The 17,381-nt window shown below is 44.4% G+C and overlaps 1 protein-coding gene across 3 annotated transcripts in view; it reads right to left on the bottom strand.

Annotated features, from left to right (window-relative positions):
- SLC25A21 (solute carrier family 25 member 21) overlaps positions 1–17,381 on the bottom strand; it is a 382,587-nt gene that overhangs the window by 160,776 nt on the left and 204,430 nt on the right. For all 3 annotated transcript variants that reach the window (XM_006117703.4, XM_006117702.4, XM_075926919.1), the window contains one exon: positions 3,675–3,723. In XM_006117703.4, the coding sequence (XP_006117765.2) occupies positions 3,675–3,723 (49 nt within the window). The remainder of the gene's footprint in view (positions 1–3,674; positions 3,724–17,381) is intronic.

The following is a 17,381-nucleotide window of genomic DNA, read 5'->3' as shown; positions in this document are numbered from 1 at the left end:
ATGAGTACACAGCACTTACTGTGAAATAGAGCACTCTTCCTCTGACTTCCCTTAATCCTTGTAAAATGAGGGTTACAGGAGTCAGAATAAGAAGCAGGGCCAGACTAGGGGTGGGCTAGCCGGGCAGCTGCCCAGGGTGTCAACTTACGGGGGGCGCCCGGCTCCCGGCGGGCTGCAGCAGCTGTCCAGGGTGGGGGCCGTGTTAACCCCCGCAGCATCAACCAGCAGCGTCCTTCCCCCCGCGGCCACAGGGCCCTGCACGGCCAGGTGCAGCCCGCCCTGGACAGCTCTGGGCTGTGCGCCATCAGAGGTGGCCAGGCCGACTGGGCAGCGCATGCACCATGCATCCACTCACGCACCCTCGGGGCGGGCCTGCGCATGCGTCGTGTGCCCGGAGGCGGTGCCGTGCGCCCCAGGGGCAGCGCCATGCACCTGGGGCCCAGGGTGCCAAAATAGCTCGGGCTGGCCCTGATAAGGAGCTCTCTGGCTGGACATTATTTCAACATCATGACGAAATAACTACTTGTGTGTAGACGTGTACTTTGTTATTTTGAAATAATGTCAGTTATTCCAGAATAACGGTGCTGTGTAGATGTACCCTCAGACGAGAATACCCATCAGCTCACCAGTCATCCATTTAAGTGATATCATTAAAGGTTTAAAAAAAACCCTGACCTTCTGTAGATTGACAGCATCTTTATCTGCAAGTTCTTAGCTACTGAATCCGTTTCATATGTTTCCTCGCTCCCCAACTACCCAGGAGATACAAGCAACTTTTATTGATGTTAATGAAAGTTTGTTGTAGCCTTTAGGGAGACTATAGGGATCTAGTACTTTATTTATTTTACTGACTGCTGCACCTTCCCTAAGGATAATCTGACTAAGAAAAAATAAGATAAAAGATTTGCTGTGATATAAACAAATGCAACATGAGCTGTATAAGCCTTCTTGTATCAGAAAGTACAGCAAGGCTACGTCTACACTGGCCCCTCTTCCGGAAGGGGCATGTAAATTTCACGAGTCGTCGTAGGGAAATCCGCGGGGGATTTAAATATCCCCCGCGGCATTTAAATAAAAATGTCCGCCGCTTTTTTCCGGCTTTTAAAAAAGCCGGAAAAGAGCGTCTAGACTGGCCCCGATCCTCCGGAAAAAGTGCCCTTTTCCGGAGGCTCTTATTCTTACTTCTTTGAAGTAAGAATAAGAGCCTCCGGAAAAGGGCACTTTTTCCGGAGGATCGGGGCCAGTCTAGACGCTCTTTTCCGGCTTTTTTAAAAGCCGGAAAAAAGCGGCGGACATTTTTATTTAAATGCCGCGGGGGATATTTAAATCCCCCGCGGATTTCCCTACGACGACTCGTGAAATTTACATGCCCCTTCCGGAAGAGGGGCCAGTGTAGACGTAGCCCAATAGTTTTCCATAGTCTTCTGGCTGGGTACAGCATTTCATTTGGAAGAGGAAGTAGGTTGCATTGGGCTAAAATAATAGAGAGAGAGTTTTCTGTTTTTTTCTGTGTATAAGTAACTTGGATTAATCTGTCAGATTTGAAATCTTCTTTGGTGTCCTAATGCAGAATGAAACAAAATTATTTTCAAATGTATAAATGTACATTTAGCAGGAAATAGCTCCACTGGGCATGCTGTTTGTTTATAGTTTACAAGAACATATTTTTATATATCAGCCCTTCTCCAAGACCTGCCATGGATAAATGATTATATTATTATTGTAGAATAGTATAAAATTATTAAATACAGCAAATGTATGGCAAAATATTATCACAGAAAATCCAAACCATTATTGTGTTTCCTGAGGTTCAAAATAATCTCAGGCAGGAATTTCCTTTTCCAACATATTTATTAAAAACATATTCAAGCAAACACAAAACACATAACAATCAAGCAAGGATGCACAGCCACAATCCACAGGATGTGGGCATCTGGCATTGTCTTGATGTTCCTCTGGAGCAGGAATGGGCAATAATTTTTGAAGGGGGGCCACTTGGTGAATTTCAGAAGTGGTCGTGGACTGCCCCGGAAGGGGCAGGGCCTCAGGCGGAAGGAGTGGGGCCAGGATACATCAAGTGCTTCTCCACCCACAGACCCTGATTGGCCTGCAGGAAGTCTCCTCCCCCTGCCAGGGACACGCAGTTCCTTTTGGGGCCATGTACCTCTCATGGGGAGAGGAGAGTTCACACACTCCCACACCCTGCTCTTCCAGGGGCACGCAATTCCCTCCTGGCAGGACGGGGTGGGCAGCAAGAGACTTTGTGTACCCCTCCACCCCCAGGCCCTGATTGGCCTGAGGGTAGTGGGAGCGTGTGAAGTCTCCTTCCCCCACCAGGGATTTGTGGTTCCCTCTGGTGCCACGTGCCCCTGACGGAAAAAGGAGACTTCATATGCTTCCCCATCCCCAGGTCTCAATTGATTTGGGACCGGGGGGCGGCAGGGCGGCCGCGGGCTGGATTAATCCACTTAGTGGGCTGGATCCAGCCCGCAGAGACCCCTTTGCCTACCCCTGTAGTAAATGTTAGTGTCTATGTTGCTGAAGAGATCAAGAATTGTGTAATGGGGGGGAAACAACTTTAAATTGCCACTGGAGTGCCATGCGTCATGTGCTCTGAGAGCTTTGGGAGGGAGAGTGCCGCGGTCCAGGCAGTGCTGAGGGCTGGCTCCCAGCTTGGCCCCTTCTGCCTGAGTCCCCACCCCTTCAAATAATGCAGCAACCACACCCCTCTCCCATACACACCTTGCCCAGGGGCCTGGCAAGGTTGTTGGCTCCCCTGATTGTGGATACTGAGCTGAGGAAAAATCAGAGAAAATTCCTAATATAGAATTACTTCCTTCTCCATAGTCCTTAGCATAATTATAAAAACAAGCAGAGAATGCCTTTACAAACATTCAATACAACTTTTAAGCATCCCAGAGAACTGCTGTCTCTTTTTCCTACTTCAGGCACGTCCTCCAGTTCTTACCTTTCAACTGGCCATACTAGAACTTTGCTAAGGTTAGTTTCACAAGTAGTTAACACTAGTAATGTCTGCATTTGTTACATTATGAATTTAGATGTCAAGCTCCAAAAGACAGAAATCCAATACCATAAGGTTTTTTTCTTTTTCTAAATGAACAATATGATATAGAAATTTTGGGACAAAATTTTCAAAATTGGTTCACCATATGTACTCACAAAGACACAGATTAGTATGGCTAAACAGGAAAATGGAGACAAAGTATAGTTGGCTTGAATTAACCCAACTTACATGTGCTAATTTGGGGAACATTCTTTCATTCTAACTTTTTAAAATGTGACCCATTGCAGCAGGTCTCAAAAATATTTTAAGGCACTATGGCACTTCAGTTTCACATTAAAACATTACTTGAGATGATGGATATGGTAAGCATATTTAAATATTCAACTTTTATTTAATTCTTTCTTTTAGCTATTATATGAAGACTGTACTTCATAAAAAGTATTTAACACCTTTAGATGACCTCTAACCAGAAATGCATCATGCTATTCAAATTCTGTCTATCAAGTGCTGTAAAAAGCAGTAAGTAAACATAAATGCCATTAAAGAGAGAAGTTGTCTTCCTTGGACAAGTTCTAGCAATTTATTTTCTGACAGCTCCCAATTTGGATATTTTCCAGTGTCAATAAAACTTGTTCAAGCAGAACCTTACCTGGTTTTCACTACATCAAGAGGGTGCATCAGGCAAATTTCTACAAGACCTGTAAGATGATAAAGAAGAGAGGCCTAATCAACATTTGTAAAGACAACAGTCTCTGTTGCACTCACTGACCCCAATGGTTTTCTAAGTGTGAATGTTAAAACAGAAAGCTGAGTACAATGAAGGAAACTGAGCTAAAAGCTGAAGGAAAAGTATAAAAACACGTATTACATAGTAAAGATGCTCTTCTGAAATATATTCTGCACAGACTTTTTAAAAAGATTTATGGAAAAGTGAGCTCATTCCTCTCAAACAACCAAATAGACTGTCAATGACCACTGAACAACAAGACATAAATAAACACAGAGGCTGATTATTACTATTAGGCTGTGTCCAGACTCGGGTTTTTTCGAAAAAAGTAGCCTTTTTTCGAAAAAACTTCACCTGCGTCTAGACTACAGCCGCGTTCTTTCGAATTTAAATCGAAAGAACGCGGCTTTTCTTTCGACGGCGGTAAACCTCATTTCACGAGGAAGAACGCCTTTTTTCGCAAGTGCTCTTTCGAAAAAAGGCGTTCTTGAATGCCAACAGGGCTTTTTAGAAAGAAAGCATCCAGACTCACTCGCTGCTTTCTTTCGAAAAAGTGGCTTGCTTTTTCGAAAGTTCCGCTTGCAGTCTAGACGCTCTTTTTCGAAAGAGGCTTTTTCAAAAGTATCTTTCGAAAAAGCCTCTTTCAAAAGAGGCTTGCAGTCTAGACATAGCCTTAGTGTTAAAAACTCAGCATATTGAACCTGGGGTTGCCAGATGGTTTCAACAAAAATACCAGACACACTTGACATTACATCACAATCTACATTACATCTTATTTAGAAAATACCACTAGCTGCCCTGCTGCTGCCCCGCCCAGCCAGGGTTTCCCGGCGTGCCTGTACACTGTGGGGTGGGGGTGCAAAGGGTGTGAAAGCCCCCCCAATGGTTCCCCAAGGAAGCATGCTCTGGCTGGGGGAAGGCTGGGACTGATTTCCCTGCTTACTTGGGAGATCACGGAGGGTGCATTCACACCCTTGCAGTCACATTTACAAAAAAAGCACCCCCCATAGAAATTCCTGCATAAGGGCCTGCTGGGGACAGGGCTCGCCAGGGCAGCAGGGAGACAGGGCTCCCAGCTGGTTCTCACTTCCCAGCTCTAGGGCTCTCTGATCCATCAACATCCGTGGTCCGTTGCTGAACCAGAGTCCCAGATTTCAGAGGTTCAACCTGTAGTACGTTGTGGTGATGAGCTCTTCAGGGTAATAGTAGGAAAGTGGGTGGAGGTGGGGGTGGGGAGCGGGGATACTAACTGTATGCTCCATTGTAATTCCTATTGTTCACCATTCTATAACTGGGACACCAGAAAAAAATCCCTTGGCATCATGGACCAATAGAATTCAATGAATTCTCATTTTTTCTTGGACAGAAAATTAATTTCCTCTAAAGGAAAATACCAGGCTTAAGCACAACTCTTATCTACAAGTTGTTACACACTCTATACTTCTAGCGTACATTACAGCTCCCTGACATCTGCTTCCCATTCTTCTATGTTCATCTACTCCATGCCCATCCATAGGTCTCTATTTGAAGCAACAACATACGGGAAACCATTGTCCTGATTGGGCCACAGCAAAAGTGCATTGTTGGGATTTGAAATAGATTTTGTCTAGGCTGATACTAAACTACTACATTCACTTTAAAAGCGCTTTTAAAATATGAAAAAACCCCAGAAAGATAAAGAAGTGTGTTCACATGCATGATATGTGGGGATTACATGACCTGTCTAACTGAGTCTATTTTTGATAGATTTCAGAATTGGCTGTGATTGGCCAAAGATAACAAGATGTCAAAAGTGACTCACAGTAGCACTCAGGAGGTGACTCCGCCAAAAGTTGGAGATGCTTCCGGTGCCTCTGCTAAAATTTTAATTGCTAAATGGGTGTCCCTTCATGCCTCCTCCCTGTCCCTCTCGGTGGCCCTCAATACAGCCCCTTTCCCCACAGGCACCAGTAACCTATGCTAGATATTATGTTTTAAAGTTTAAAAAAAGAGAGAGAGGATTTTCAGGACTATTAATTTTTAGCTTTGAATTTCTCTGTTTTATCTATTTGCTACTTTAATGACAAGCTGCTTGCAATCAATTTGTAATGCAGTATACAGCAGACAGCAGGAAGCTGAATATGAAACCATTAGTGTAAGGTTATAGTTGAAAAGGTAAGCATACAAGAGTCAGGAAATTCAGTGCTAAGTGTTCTACAACAGCCATTTTGTGTGTTACACTATTCATGAAGTTCAGACTGCTTACATTTAACAAGTAGCCACTGAATATATTCAGGAAATCAGAAATTAAAAACACTGAGTTGAAATCCTGGTCTCCTTGAAGTCAGCCAGGTTGTTAGGTGTCCGTTTTTCAACTGGGCGGCGCACACCTCAGATGCCTTCTGGGAAGTGATGACATGTCCCTATGACTTCTAGGCATACAGGTGGTGAGGGAGACCCCATGTGCTGCACACTGGCTCCACCCCTGCAGCTTCCATTGGCTGCAGTAACAAGCAAATAGAAACTGTGGAGCCGGTGCCCAGGACTCCATGCCCTCCCTGTAGCTTCCTCTGGCCACTCTTCCAGGCAAATGGGGGTTGCAGAGTCAGAACCCACTATTTCATCCTCTCCCTCTGATTCTGTCCCCACAGCTCCCATTGATTTCCACTGACCAATGGAAGTTGTGGAGCTAGCACTTGGTGACACTGTGCACAACCTCCCTGGCCTAGGGAGCCACCTAGGAGCAACAGGGACATATCACTGCTTCCTGGGGAGGTGCCTGAGGTGAGCACCATCTGGAGATTGCACTCTGCACCCTCTCCTGCACCTCAACCCACTGCCCCTGCCCTGAGCCCATCCTCCATCCCAAATCTCTGCATCCCTGGCCCCATCCTAGAACCTGCATCTCCAGCCAGAGCCCTCACACCTTGCACTCCAATCTCCTGCCCCAGCCCAAAGCCCCCTCCCACACCTTCAACTCTTTATTTATGGCCCCATGCTTGAGCCCACACCCCCAGTCCAGAGACCTCAACCTCTCTCAGTCTCCATCTCCCTGCCCCATACCTAAGCCCTCTCATACACTCCCAACTCCTTGTCCTCGCTTGATGAAAATGTGTGAGTGAAGTTGTGACACAGTGAGCAACAGAGGGAAGGGGATGGAGAGAATGGGAGGCAGGGCTTAGAGAAGGGGCAGGGGGCAGGGCAAGAGTATATGGTTTTATGCAAATAGAAAATTGGCAACTGTAGCCAATTCCAGTCACTATGATTCCAGTCACTATGTCTGTGCTACAAACTTTGCTAATATTAATCTAAATGCTTTACTCTTTGAATTTCTCAACCTTAAAATTGCATTAAAACTTGGCTTTTCATTTAATTTTTCCTCGTATTGTTCTTGTTTAAGCCTAAGTTGTTCACACAGAGTGTCTTTCACTGATGCATCTTTAACACCTTCACAACCTTCCTTTAGGTCCTGCTTCATTCAGGAAGGCATATAATCATGTGCTTAATTCCCATGTAATTCAATGGAATACTTAAATGCTTTCCAGAATCAGACCTAGACACCATAAGTTCTAAGGCCCAGATACTGCTACCATGGATTTCATCGGCACAGGACCTGGTCCCAATTAAGTTGTCCTTAAACAGTTAATGGCCTCTGAAACCTAAAGCAATTCATTATGTGTGAAACATTCTCAACCACTTTTGCTTTCCTAAAAATACAAAGAGAAACTGTTCTAATGCCTACGAGTGAAAATTTAATTTTTCACTGTTCACAGCTCAAAGTATTGAACCAATTTAATGCAGCATTGGGGTCTGACGGTACAGCAGACATAGTGTAGCTGGACCCGTCAGCAGAGCTATGTGCCGGTGCAGGGGTCTGCCTGCATGAAGTCTACTGTATGACCAGGGGCTTAAGTTATCCCCCCCCCCACCAACATTGACTATAAACCAAGCTTATTTCAATGTTTTTAATGTCAACCACTTCTGAGATAATAAAATACAAACTTTGAAGTAAAACAAATCAGAAATTTGTACTTTCTTCACACTTAAGTTACTAAAAGTGAATTAAAACTCCAAAGATTTTTCTCAAGCTTCCCATAAAATCTATGCATAGCAGTTCCTACAGAGCCTCACAAAATATGATATGTAACTGAGGAAAACATTCAAACTGTTAAACAAATATAGCATGAAGGAAATTCTCTCCATATTAATTCTTTTATCAGCTGCTTCAACATGATGTCCTAATTTCATTGTGGTTAATATAGAAATATAGAGAAATGTATATCAATCTTATGGTACCTGACATACCTATTATATTAAAGGGTTTCTTTTATCACGCACTTGATCAACAATTCTACCCTCCATTTCAGCTCTGCCTTCGTTTTCTGCTGGCATACGTACCTCAAAATATGAGAGATCTTTTATTTACATATAGCTAATAATTTAGGCTCCAATACTGCAATGATTTAAGTATGTACTTAATCATAAGCAGAGGAGTCAGTTGCAGCCATAAATTTGAAGTAAAGAAAGCTAAAATGTTCTATCAGACATAGTCATAGATTAGCACGAACACACCTGTACGCCCTCATATCGTGATTAGAGCTTCCAACCTCATACAGTATGGCTGCGTCTAGACTGGCATGATTTTGCGGAAATACTTTTAATGGAAAAGTTTTTCCGTTAAAAGTATTTCCACAAAAGCGCATCTAGATTGGCATGTACTTTTGCGCAAAAGCATCCGTGGCCAGTCTAGACGCGATTTTGCGCAAGAAAGCCCTGATTGCCATTTTAGCCATCGGGGCTTTTTTGCGCGAAACAGTTCTTCCCTGTCTACACTCGACCTCTTGCACAAGTATTCTTGCGCAAGAGGGCTTTTTCCCGAGCAGGAGCATGAAAGTATTTGCGCAAGAAGCACTGATTTTGTACATTACAAAGTCAGTGTTCTTGCGCAAATTCAAGCGGCCAGTGTAGATAGCTGGCAAGTTTTTGAGCAAAAGCGGCCACTTTTGCGCAAAATCTTGCCAGTCTAGATGCACCCTTATGTGTTTCACAATCACATCCAAAGGCCCCTTCTAGCTCACAGCTCCCTTATGTTCGTGCTGTACAAATTAAGACCTTAATCCTGCCCATATTTCTGTAGATATTCAAAGTTATTATGAACATAAATGGTTGCAGAATTTGGCCCTAATTAAAGAAGAGCTGAGACAATTGGGTGAAATAAAAAACAGAAGGCATGCAAGAAATTAAGATGAGGATAAGAGTAACAGGAACATGTGGTTAAAAGACTAATTTAAATTTGACATTGCACTAATGCTAAACTATATTTTGAGGGCTTGTTTTATTACATAGATTTATTTTCAAAAATTGCACACACTTTATTTATATACAGGTTGAAACTCTTTTAACTGAGATTCTCTGATCCAGCAACAACCATGATCCGGATGGTGCAGAGCCAGACAGTCCTGGTGGAGGGCCAGTGGCAAGGATCCCTGCAGAGCTGGCAGGGCAGTGGGCTGCCTGCAGCAAGTCCGCTGTCAGTGCTTGGCCGCAGGCCTGCCCAGAGGAGTTGGGAAACTGCGTGCTGCGTGCATGGCTGCCCGGCGGGGCTGGGAGCTGAGGTAGGTCGGTGGGACAGGGATCCACGCCATGCAGCTCCCTGGCTGGTCCTGGATCCCAAGCATGGTGTGCGCTGCTGTCCCGTGGGACCCAGAGTCCCAGCATGGCATGCATGGCTGCCCTGTGGGACCTGGAGCCAGAGTGTGGCATGTGTGGCTGCCCTACAGATCCCAGAGCCAGGGCAGCAATGGCTGCCCAGCAGGGTCAGCAGGGCTGTGGGACCAGCAGGTGAGGAGCCAGCCAGAAGGACAGCAGGCTGGGCGCAGGGTGAGAAGGGCAGCAGCAGGGGGTCCAGAAATGACCTCCCGTGGTCCAGCAAAATCCCTCATCCAGGACCAGTCAGGTCCTGAGGGTGCTGGACCAGGGAGGTCCAACCTGTATTATTATTTCAAAAGAGGGATTATTCTGTATTTGGAGATTCAAAAGTATTTGTTATACTTCCATTAAATTTTGGTCAAAGTACTGAGCAAAACATCTCAGAGCAGCTGTTTTATATACTGATGTTGGTAGGCAAGTCTGTACATCTACACCAATTTTTGAAAATGTTGACAAAGTAATAAGATCTCCTCACTTCTCAAATATAGTTCTACAAGAAGATTTACCCGGCATTGCTCCAGTCCTTAACTCAAATAAGTTTTGTGTTACTTAGTTTAAATCAATGCTCTGGGGTGGGCCTGGATACCAGGGGATTCAGTATGCAGCCTGTCCTGATGAAAGAGGACAACCCCAGCCCTCTGTCACCACAATAGTTTGGGGTCCAGGTCAGAAGCGTCTGTCCATGGCTGCTGCAGCAGGCACAGCCAGGGGACGAAGAAGGAGAAACAGATATACAAACAGACAAACTCTCTGAAATATATAGTAGATATTTGTCCCTTTTTCCACCCCGGAATCCTGCCAGCCTAATGGGGTTATAGCTGTTCTGATCCCCATCTCTGTCCTCTCACTGTCCCCCTGTGGTCATTCTTCAATATAATTGTCCCTCCTATCAGATCCCTCCCTTCCTATTTAATGAGGAAAAAACAAATTGCAGGCACATCCAATTCTCCTGGCACAACCATAGCCTTATCTTGCTTTAAATTATGATAAGAAGAAGCTGCATACCAAATGAGGTAGTCCTACCTCTTACCATTTAGGAGTTCTTGAAGAAAGAGACTCACATAGACAGACACACACACACACATTTCTAAAATATATAGTACAGGTTGAACCTCTGTGGTCCGAGACTCTCTGGTCTGGCAACATCTACAGTCCACAAAGGCTGCCGGAGCTCGCGGGTTCGTGGAGGGCTGTTGCGGCCAGAGGACTGAGGGCATTGATGCTAAGTAGCTGGGGAGAGGAGCCCAGAGGTGAGGCTGGTGCCCCCTTCCCTATCAGACCTTTGCTGGTCTGGAAAACTCCCTTGTCCAGGGCTGGTCAGGCCCCAAGGGAGCCGGACTAGGGAGTCCAACCTGTACTAGAAGACTTACCTGGCGTTGCCCAGATCCTGCCTGAAGATGGAAACGGGGATGGGCAAAGGGAGATGGCCATGGAGGCCTCCTGCTGTCACTCTCCAGGTCTGGCCCAGGGGAAGGGGCGGGCCACACAGGCTTCCCACTAATGTTCTTTGAGCTTGGCCCAGGAGTGGGAGAGGGACAGGTCTGTGAAGGCTAGCTGGGCGCAGCTGCACTAGACAGCTCAACGGTGCTGGGAGGGGCAGCCTGTGGCTCCTGCAGTGGGGGCTGGGGCTGCCCAGTCCCAGTGATGCTGGGGAGGGGGGCATGGCAGTGGGGTCATTGGGGTTTCCTGGCCCCCTGGTCCAGCACTGAGGCTGATGGCCGAGGGAGGAAGGGGTTTGGGACAGAAGCCAGCTGGCCACTTCCTGGTGTGGCTGCCCCAGTGGTCACTCTGCAGTATAGCTGTTCCCTGTGCTTGCTGCCCCCAGTGGTGACTGTGAGTAGTGTCCCTCTGCTCAGTCCCCTCTCTTTCCATGTTCTGGAAAACAATTGAATTCCAAGCACATCCTGTTTTCCTGGCACAACTAAACCCTGAACTTGCTTTAAGTTAGCATAAGAGGAAACTATATACTAAATTTGGTGGTCCTAACTTTTAACGTGTAGGAGCAGTTCTTGAACAAATGGACTCAGACAGACACACGCACAAATCTCTAAAATATATATAAAGAAAGAAGATAGGAAGTTGTATGTTAGCTGTTTTTGCCTCTGCCATTACCACTACGTCTGACTGACTATTCACAATATTCATTTATTGGTTTTTTCATAATTTCTTTTCCCCTCTCCATCATCCTCACATAAAATTTTATTTTTCAAAATATATTAAAGGGAGGAAATACAAGTAGTACATGTCCTAGACTATTAATATACACTGGCAGGGACATGAAGTAAGGGCGACAGCAGTTCAACATTGTTTTTAATTATATTTTTCTGGAAAGCAAGCATTGCAATGTTATGCCTAGATCAGTGAGGTTGCTTTCCCCCTCCCCCCCCCACACGCACGCTCCTCACTTACTGTAATCCTCATTGCTCATGCATAGCCTGTATTGAACTAAACTAAGAACCAAATCATATGTCAGATGGGGGAACCTGGAGCCTGTTTCTTTGTCCTTGCTCTATCCCCAGAACTGAACATAAACTGCTCCACAGCTGCCAACAGGTGCTTTACAAGTGATGCTGCAGAGGAAGGTTTCAGCAGTGATAGGAGGAGCATGGCCTATGACTTTTCTTTCCCTCCTACTTTTCCCCAATTTTTGATCTTCCATCTTGCACTGGCAGGAATGAGTGGTAGTAGGGAATCAACCAGGGAACCATGGCTTTGCTCACCCTATCCTGTGTTTATTCATTAATGCCCATTTTGAGTGAAAACTGCAGTGCCAGAGTTTGGCTCTAATGTCTTGGTCTTCGGAAGTCAATTTTTAATTCAAGCATTTTTCCAGCAATCGAATCACATGAATTCCAGGTTCTTTGGCAAGAAATATGTTGGGTAACTTCAAGATCATATTAACTATCTGCCTTTCTCTGCCTTTTCTTTGTTCTCATCTTTTCACTAGCCCCTAAGTTTTCGACAGTGTATAGGTGGTTCATTTCACCAAGCAGCAGCCTGCAAAATAGCTAAAAATTGTTACATAGTTTTCTAAGAAGCACTAAAAAGAGAGCAAACTGCAAGACTCCAGTGGAACAGCTACAAACACAAGCTACATTTTTCCATTTACTGTACTAGTCATGCAAATCATTACAACATCCCACTTGATAGACTGCCCAGAAATTGTGGTGACCCTACTAAATTACAAGCAACCTGAGATGTGTATAGGAATAAAATATATTGCACTTTCTCCCACTAAAGTGCATTAGTTTTGTGACAAAGTCTGATAGTGCTATACATATCTACTTTGCTGAATATGCAGTTGTATGGTGCAATGTAATCTAGCTATTCATACCTGACAGCTGCTGTTTACCAATTCTGATTCTATGATAAGATGCTTCAGTGGGGTAGCTGAGTTAGTCTGTAACTAGAACACCTTAAAAAACAACAAATAGTCTAGTAGCACTTTAAAGGCTAACAAAACATGTAGATGGTATCATGAGCTTTCGTGGGCACAACACACTCTTCTAAGCAAATGGGGGTTGCAGAGTCAGAGCCCACGATTTCATACCCTTCCCCTGATTCTGTCCCCACAACTCCCATTGACTGCAATTCCCAACCATTGGGAGTTGTGGAGCTAGCACTTGGTGACACTGTGCACAACTTCCCTGGCCTAGGGAGCCACCTAGGAGCAACAGGGACACGTCACTGCTTCCTGGGGAGGCGCATGGAGATTAAACCCTGCACTCTATCCTGCACCACAACCCATTGCCACTACCCTACATGTTTTGTTTGATTTTAAGGATATGTCTACACTACAAAGTTAATTCGAACTAACAGCCGTTAGTTCGAATTAACTTTCATAGGCGCTACACATACAAACCGCTAGTTCAAACTTAGCGGAGCACTTAATTCAAACTAGGTAAACCTCATTCTACGAGGACTAACGCCTAGTTCGAATTAAGTAGTTCATTTCATTTGGTGTCCTCTAGTCCTTCTATTATGGGAACTAATGAAGAATTTTTCTTTATGCACCCTCTCCACACCACTCATAATTTTATAGACCTCTATCATATCCCCCCTCAGTCTCCTCTTTTCTAAGCTGAAAAGTCCCAGTCTCTTTAACCTCTCTTCGTATGGGACCTGTTCCAAACCCCTAATCATTGTATTTGCCCTTTTCTGAACCCTTTCCAAGGCCAAAACATCTCTTTTGAGGTGAGGAGACCACATCTGTACACAGTACTGAAGATATGGCGTACCATAGTTTTATACTTCCCCTCCTCCTTCTTCCCCTGGCTTCCCTCTTCCAGCTCCCTCCTCCCAGGATTCCCCCTCCCCTCTCTCACCCTCTCTCTTCCCCCTCCCACCTCCTTTTCCCCGTCTCCCCAGAGGTTAATCCCCCCCTCTCCCCAGTTTTGTTAAATAAAGAGTTTCTATTTTTGAACACACATGTCCTTTATTTTTTACATCAGGAAGGGGGGCTAGGGAAGGGTAAGTGGAAGGAGGCGAGGGAGGAATGGAGCACGAGCCCCCGATGGGGAGGACTGGAGTGGCTCTGCGGGCTCCTCGGGGTGGAAGCTCTCCTGCAGGGTCTCCTGGATCCTGACAGCCCCCGATTGACCCCCCCGGATGGCAGCCTGTGGCAAGTGCAGGTGGGCTGATGGCCGAGTGCTGTGATGTGCCGAGTGTGAGCACTCAGGGCACTCCAAGACAGGACTGTTTTGCTTTCCCTCATCGAGGTAGACAAGCAAGCGGGGAACCTTTAACTTCGGTTCAGGGTCCACTCAATGTGGACATGCTAGTTTGAATTAGCAAAATGCTAATTCGAATTAGTTTTTAGGTCTAGATGCACTAGTTCGAATTAACTAATTCGAATTAAGTTAGTTCGAATTAGTGCTGTAGTGTAGACATACCCTAAGGTACTACAAGACTATTCATAGTTTTTTAAGTTTTTCTGTAAGATGGTATTTTAATGCTGCAAGGAACATGGATAGTCCAAAGCTATTTTCTGATTGACCTGTGGGAATAGTTTAGTAATGTCATCTGCATCAATTAACAGTGATGCACAAATGAAATGGAATCAATAGCAACCAAAGGGAATCCACAACGCTATTGTGTTAAAATTATTTTAAATTCGGAGAGAGTTGTACGAAGATGTGGTTCCACCCCAATTCTAACACAACACATGCCTCTTCCCTACTAGGAATTGTTTTCATTCTGGAAGGATACATACCCTTTTCAAATTGGCTGTTAAGAAGTTTTGTAAGTTATATTTAAAATTATCAAGCTGCAGTCTCCAACAGCAGTATGTCACTTTATGGTACAGATGTGAATGGTTAATCCATTAAACCTCATGGGTGAGGCTTAGCAGCTCTGGTTAACCGGCAGGTGCTAGAGCAGCTCCCTGCCAGCTGTGGAGACACTGAGTGCATGGGGCACTCCAACCCTGCCGGAGCAACCCCTGGCCATGGCGGAGCAGGGCGTGGGGGGTAGCTCCAACCTGTATCTGAGGAGAGGAGCAATTCCACCTCTCTTTAATTGGTTAACCGGTTAGACATTATGTTTAACCGATTAACCAATTAAATGAGATTTACATCCTTACTTCATGGCGTGCATTATTTATTGATTATTGTACGTCCTGAATGGTTGATTTCCCTTGGCCTTTATCTTTCTGCTTTGCAGAGCACCTGAAGCTAGCACCCATAAAATGCACTGCCTGGAGTGGTGTACTGCTGTATTAAAGTGGCTGGAAACACTGTGACTATCTGACTGGATGGTTTTGTCTTTTGGATGATGTCACACTTACCTATGATGCCAGTTCCCACTGCCACTCAGTTAAGACCTCATCAGTGTAGAACTATCACAACAAAATGCTATTACATTAATTATATTCACTGAATAGGAAAATATCCAAACTAATAAGTAAGAAATAGAGATAACAGAAGAAGCTGGTTTGTACATGTTTCAAAAGTGGAATTCTTTATACTTTTGATCCTTCTCTTGGGACAAACTCTGGCTCTGAGCTCCACATACACCCCAAAAGCTTTGGCCAGGAGCAAAGTGTAAGGTACAATTGATACACCTTAAAATTTGTTCTTCAGACACTGTAGTTGAACCTTCCTGGGGCTTTCTGTGTATATTACTTTTTAAGGGGTGCTCTAATGTAGATCTGAGTGATCAGGGACCACGATCCATGTGGTTTAGTCCAGACACCCTGTTTAGTGCAGAAGTCATTAGACACCCTCCTTACCGTGTGTTATTCATTTTCCTGGAATAACATAGTCACCAAGGAAACACAACAGAATGGAGATTGCTCATAGAGAATGTAGTAATAAACACGCCAGGCACTGTATAGTTGGAACACTACATATTTATCTTGGCCTTCATAGAGATACAGTTACGATATAAGAAATGATAATAAATATTTGTGTGTACCTTACATTTCTTTGTAAGAAATATGTCAGACTTAAAAATAAATAATTAACCTTAAGGAAATGTGATTTGTATTGATCTTTCTTTTCTTAGAAAAAAGAAAAAAAAAAGCAAAAAATCCAAACACAAAAAACTGTTACATATTTCCTTCTTAAAATTAGCTTACTAGTTGGCTGATGCAAGTTATCTGACAAGACAAATACTTCCAGCAGTATGCAGCCTCTAACTGACTGTAAAATGCATTGTTTGGAGAAAAATCAATGTCTGAAACACAAGGATCCTAACAGTCAATCTTCCATTATGAGTTCTATCCAGACTACATTTTTTTCATGGCTGCTGGCCCACTACATCTGTGCAGACACATAAAGCTTTAACCTGTTCTCTTGCAGAAGCAGCCATAAAATGCCATTTTCAGCTTTATAGATATGGCTGTCAAAGACCATTCCTTCCACATATTATGTCCTTCCCAAATGTAATACGTGTTAATTAGGCTCAAAAGGAAAGTGTGCAGGGATGCTCTGAGTATGCTGGAAAAGATTTAAATGACATTCACATTCATTTTAAAAAATGACATTTACTTTAACTCTTTCCCATTATTCTGGTTATTGCTGTGGCCTGGGATTAGCTAAAGGGACCCTAGAGCTTTTAGCAAACATTAATTAATCTTTTAGGTAACAAGCAAAAACTAATCCTTTCCTTAGAAAAATGTGTAGAAGTGGAAAGTTATTTTTAAAAATGCACTGTAATGGCAGTTAGCATTCAAGTAGAATGCTATCCTCAGAGGCCTTGAATATACTGAGATAATGCATCATGCTAGAAAACATGTCAGTTAAGAAGATATTGAACCCAATTTGCCCTTGGCATGGAGGAGAATGTGCAAGTCCCAGCAGGTCTAAAACCTAGTCCTACTGTGCTGCCATGTAGCAAACAGCTACCTGCTGCCATCCAATAGCAGCTGTAACCAGCTTGTGCTCCTCTACTCCTGGCCCACTGTAGACATGGCCCATGGGAAGTCACACCTCAGGAGGTCGGACAAACAGCATCCCTGTGGCTCCTCACTGGGTTTATATAGGGCAGTGAACTAATTGGCCTTCCAGGAAGTGTCCAGGTACCAGTGCGGATTCCCTGTAGTTGCCATGACCATTCCTTTTCCTGAATTCCTAGCTTCAACCTCAGCTTGATTTGGACTTTATTCCTGGCCCAAAGCCTGAAGCCTGACTCAAATCTGACCCTTGAAATCAACCCTGGCCTGGAATCTGACTACATACTTGTTCACAGTTTGGGTACATATTCAGACTTAGTCTTCCTCTCTGAATTTTTTTAATGAGGACCACCATAAATTGAGGGAGTGCCTACTGTTTCTACTCCACCTTCAGTCCTACCCCAGTGACCAAGCAAAAACTGGGATTCATTATTCACCTCCTGGTGGGACATGGGATGGAGCCTCATCACTACTCAAATCATTGAACCAGATGGTATTAGACTGGATGCCTTCCTCTAGGTCAGGGATGGGCAACCACAAATAGTGGG

This window comes from Pelodiscus sinensis, chromosome 4, assembly GCF_049634645.1.
Source record: "Pelodiscus sinensis isolate JC-2024 chromosome 4, ASM4963464v1, whole genome shotgun sequence".
NCBI classification, from domain to species: domain Eukaryota; kingdom Metazoa; phylum Chordata; order Testudines; family Trionychidae; genus Pelodiscus; species Pelodiscus sinensis.
The sequence above is the reverse complement of the archived record's forward strand: the minus strand, read 5'-3'. Positions and strand labels throughout refer to the sequence as shown.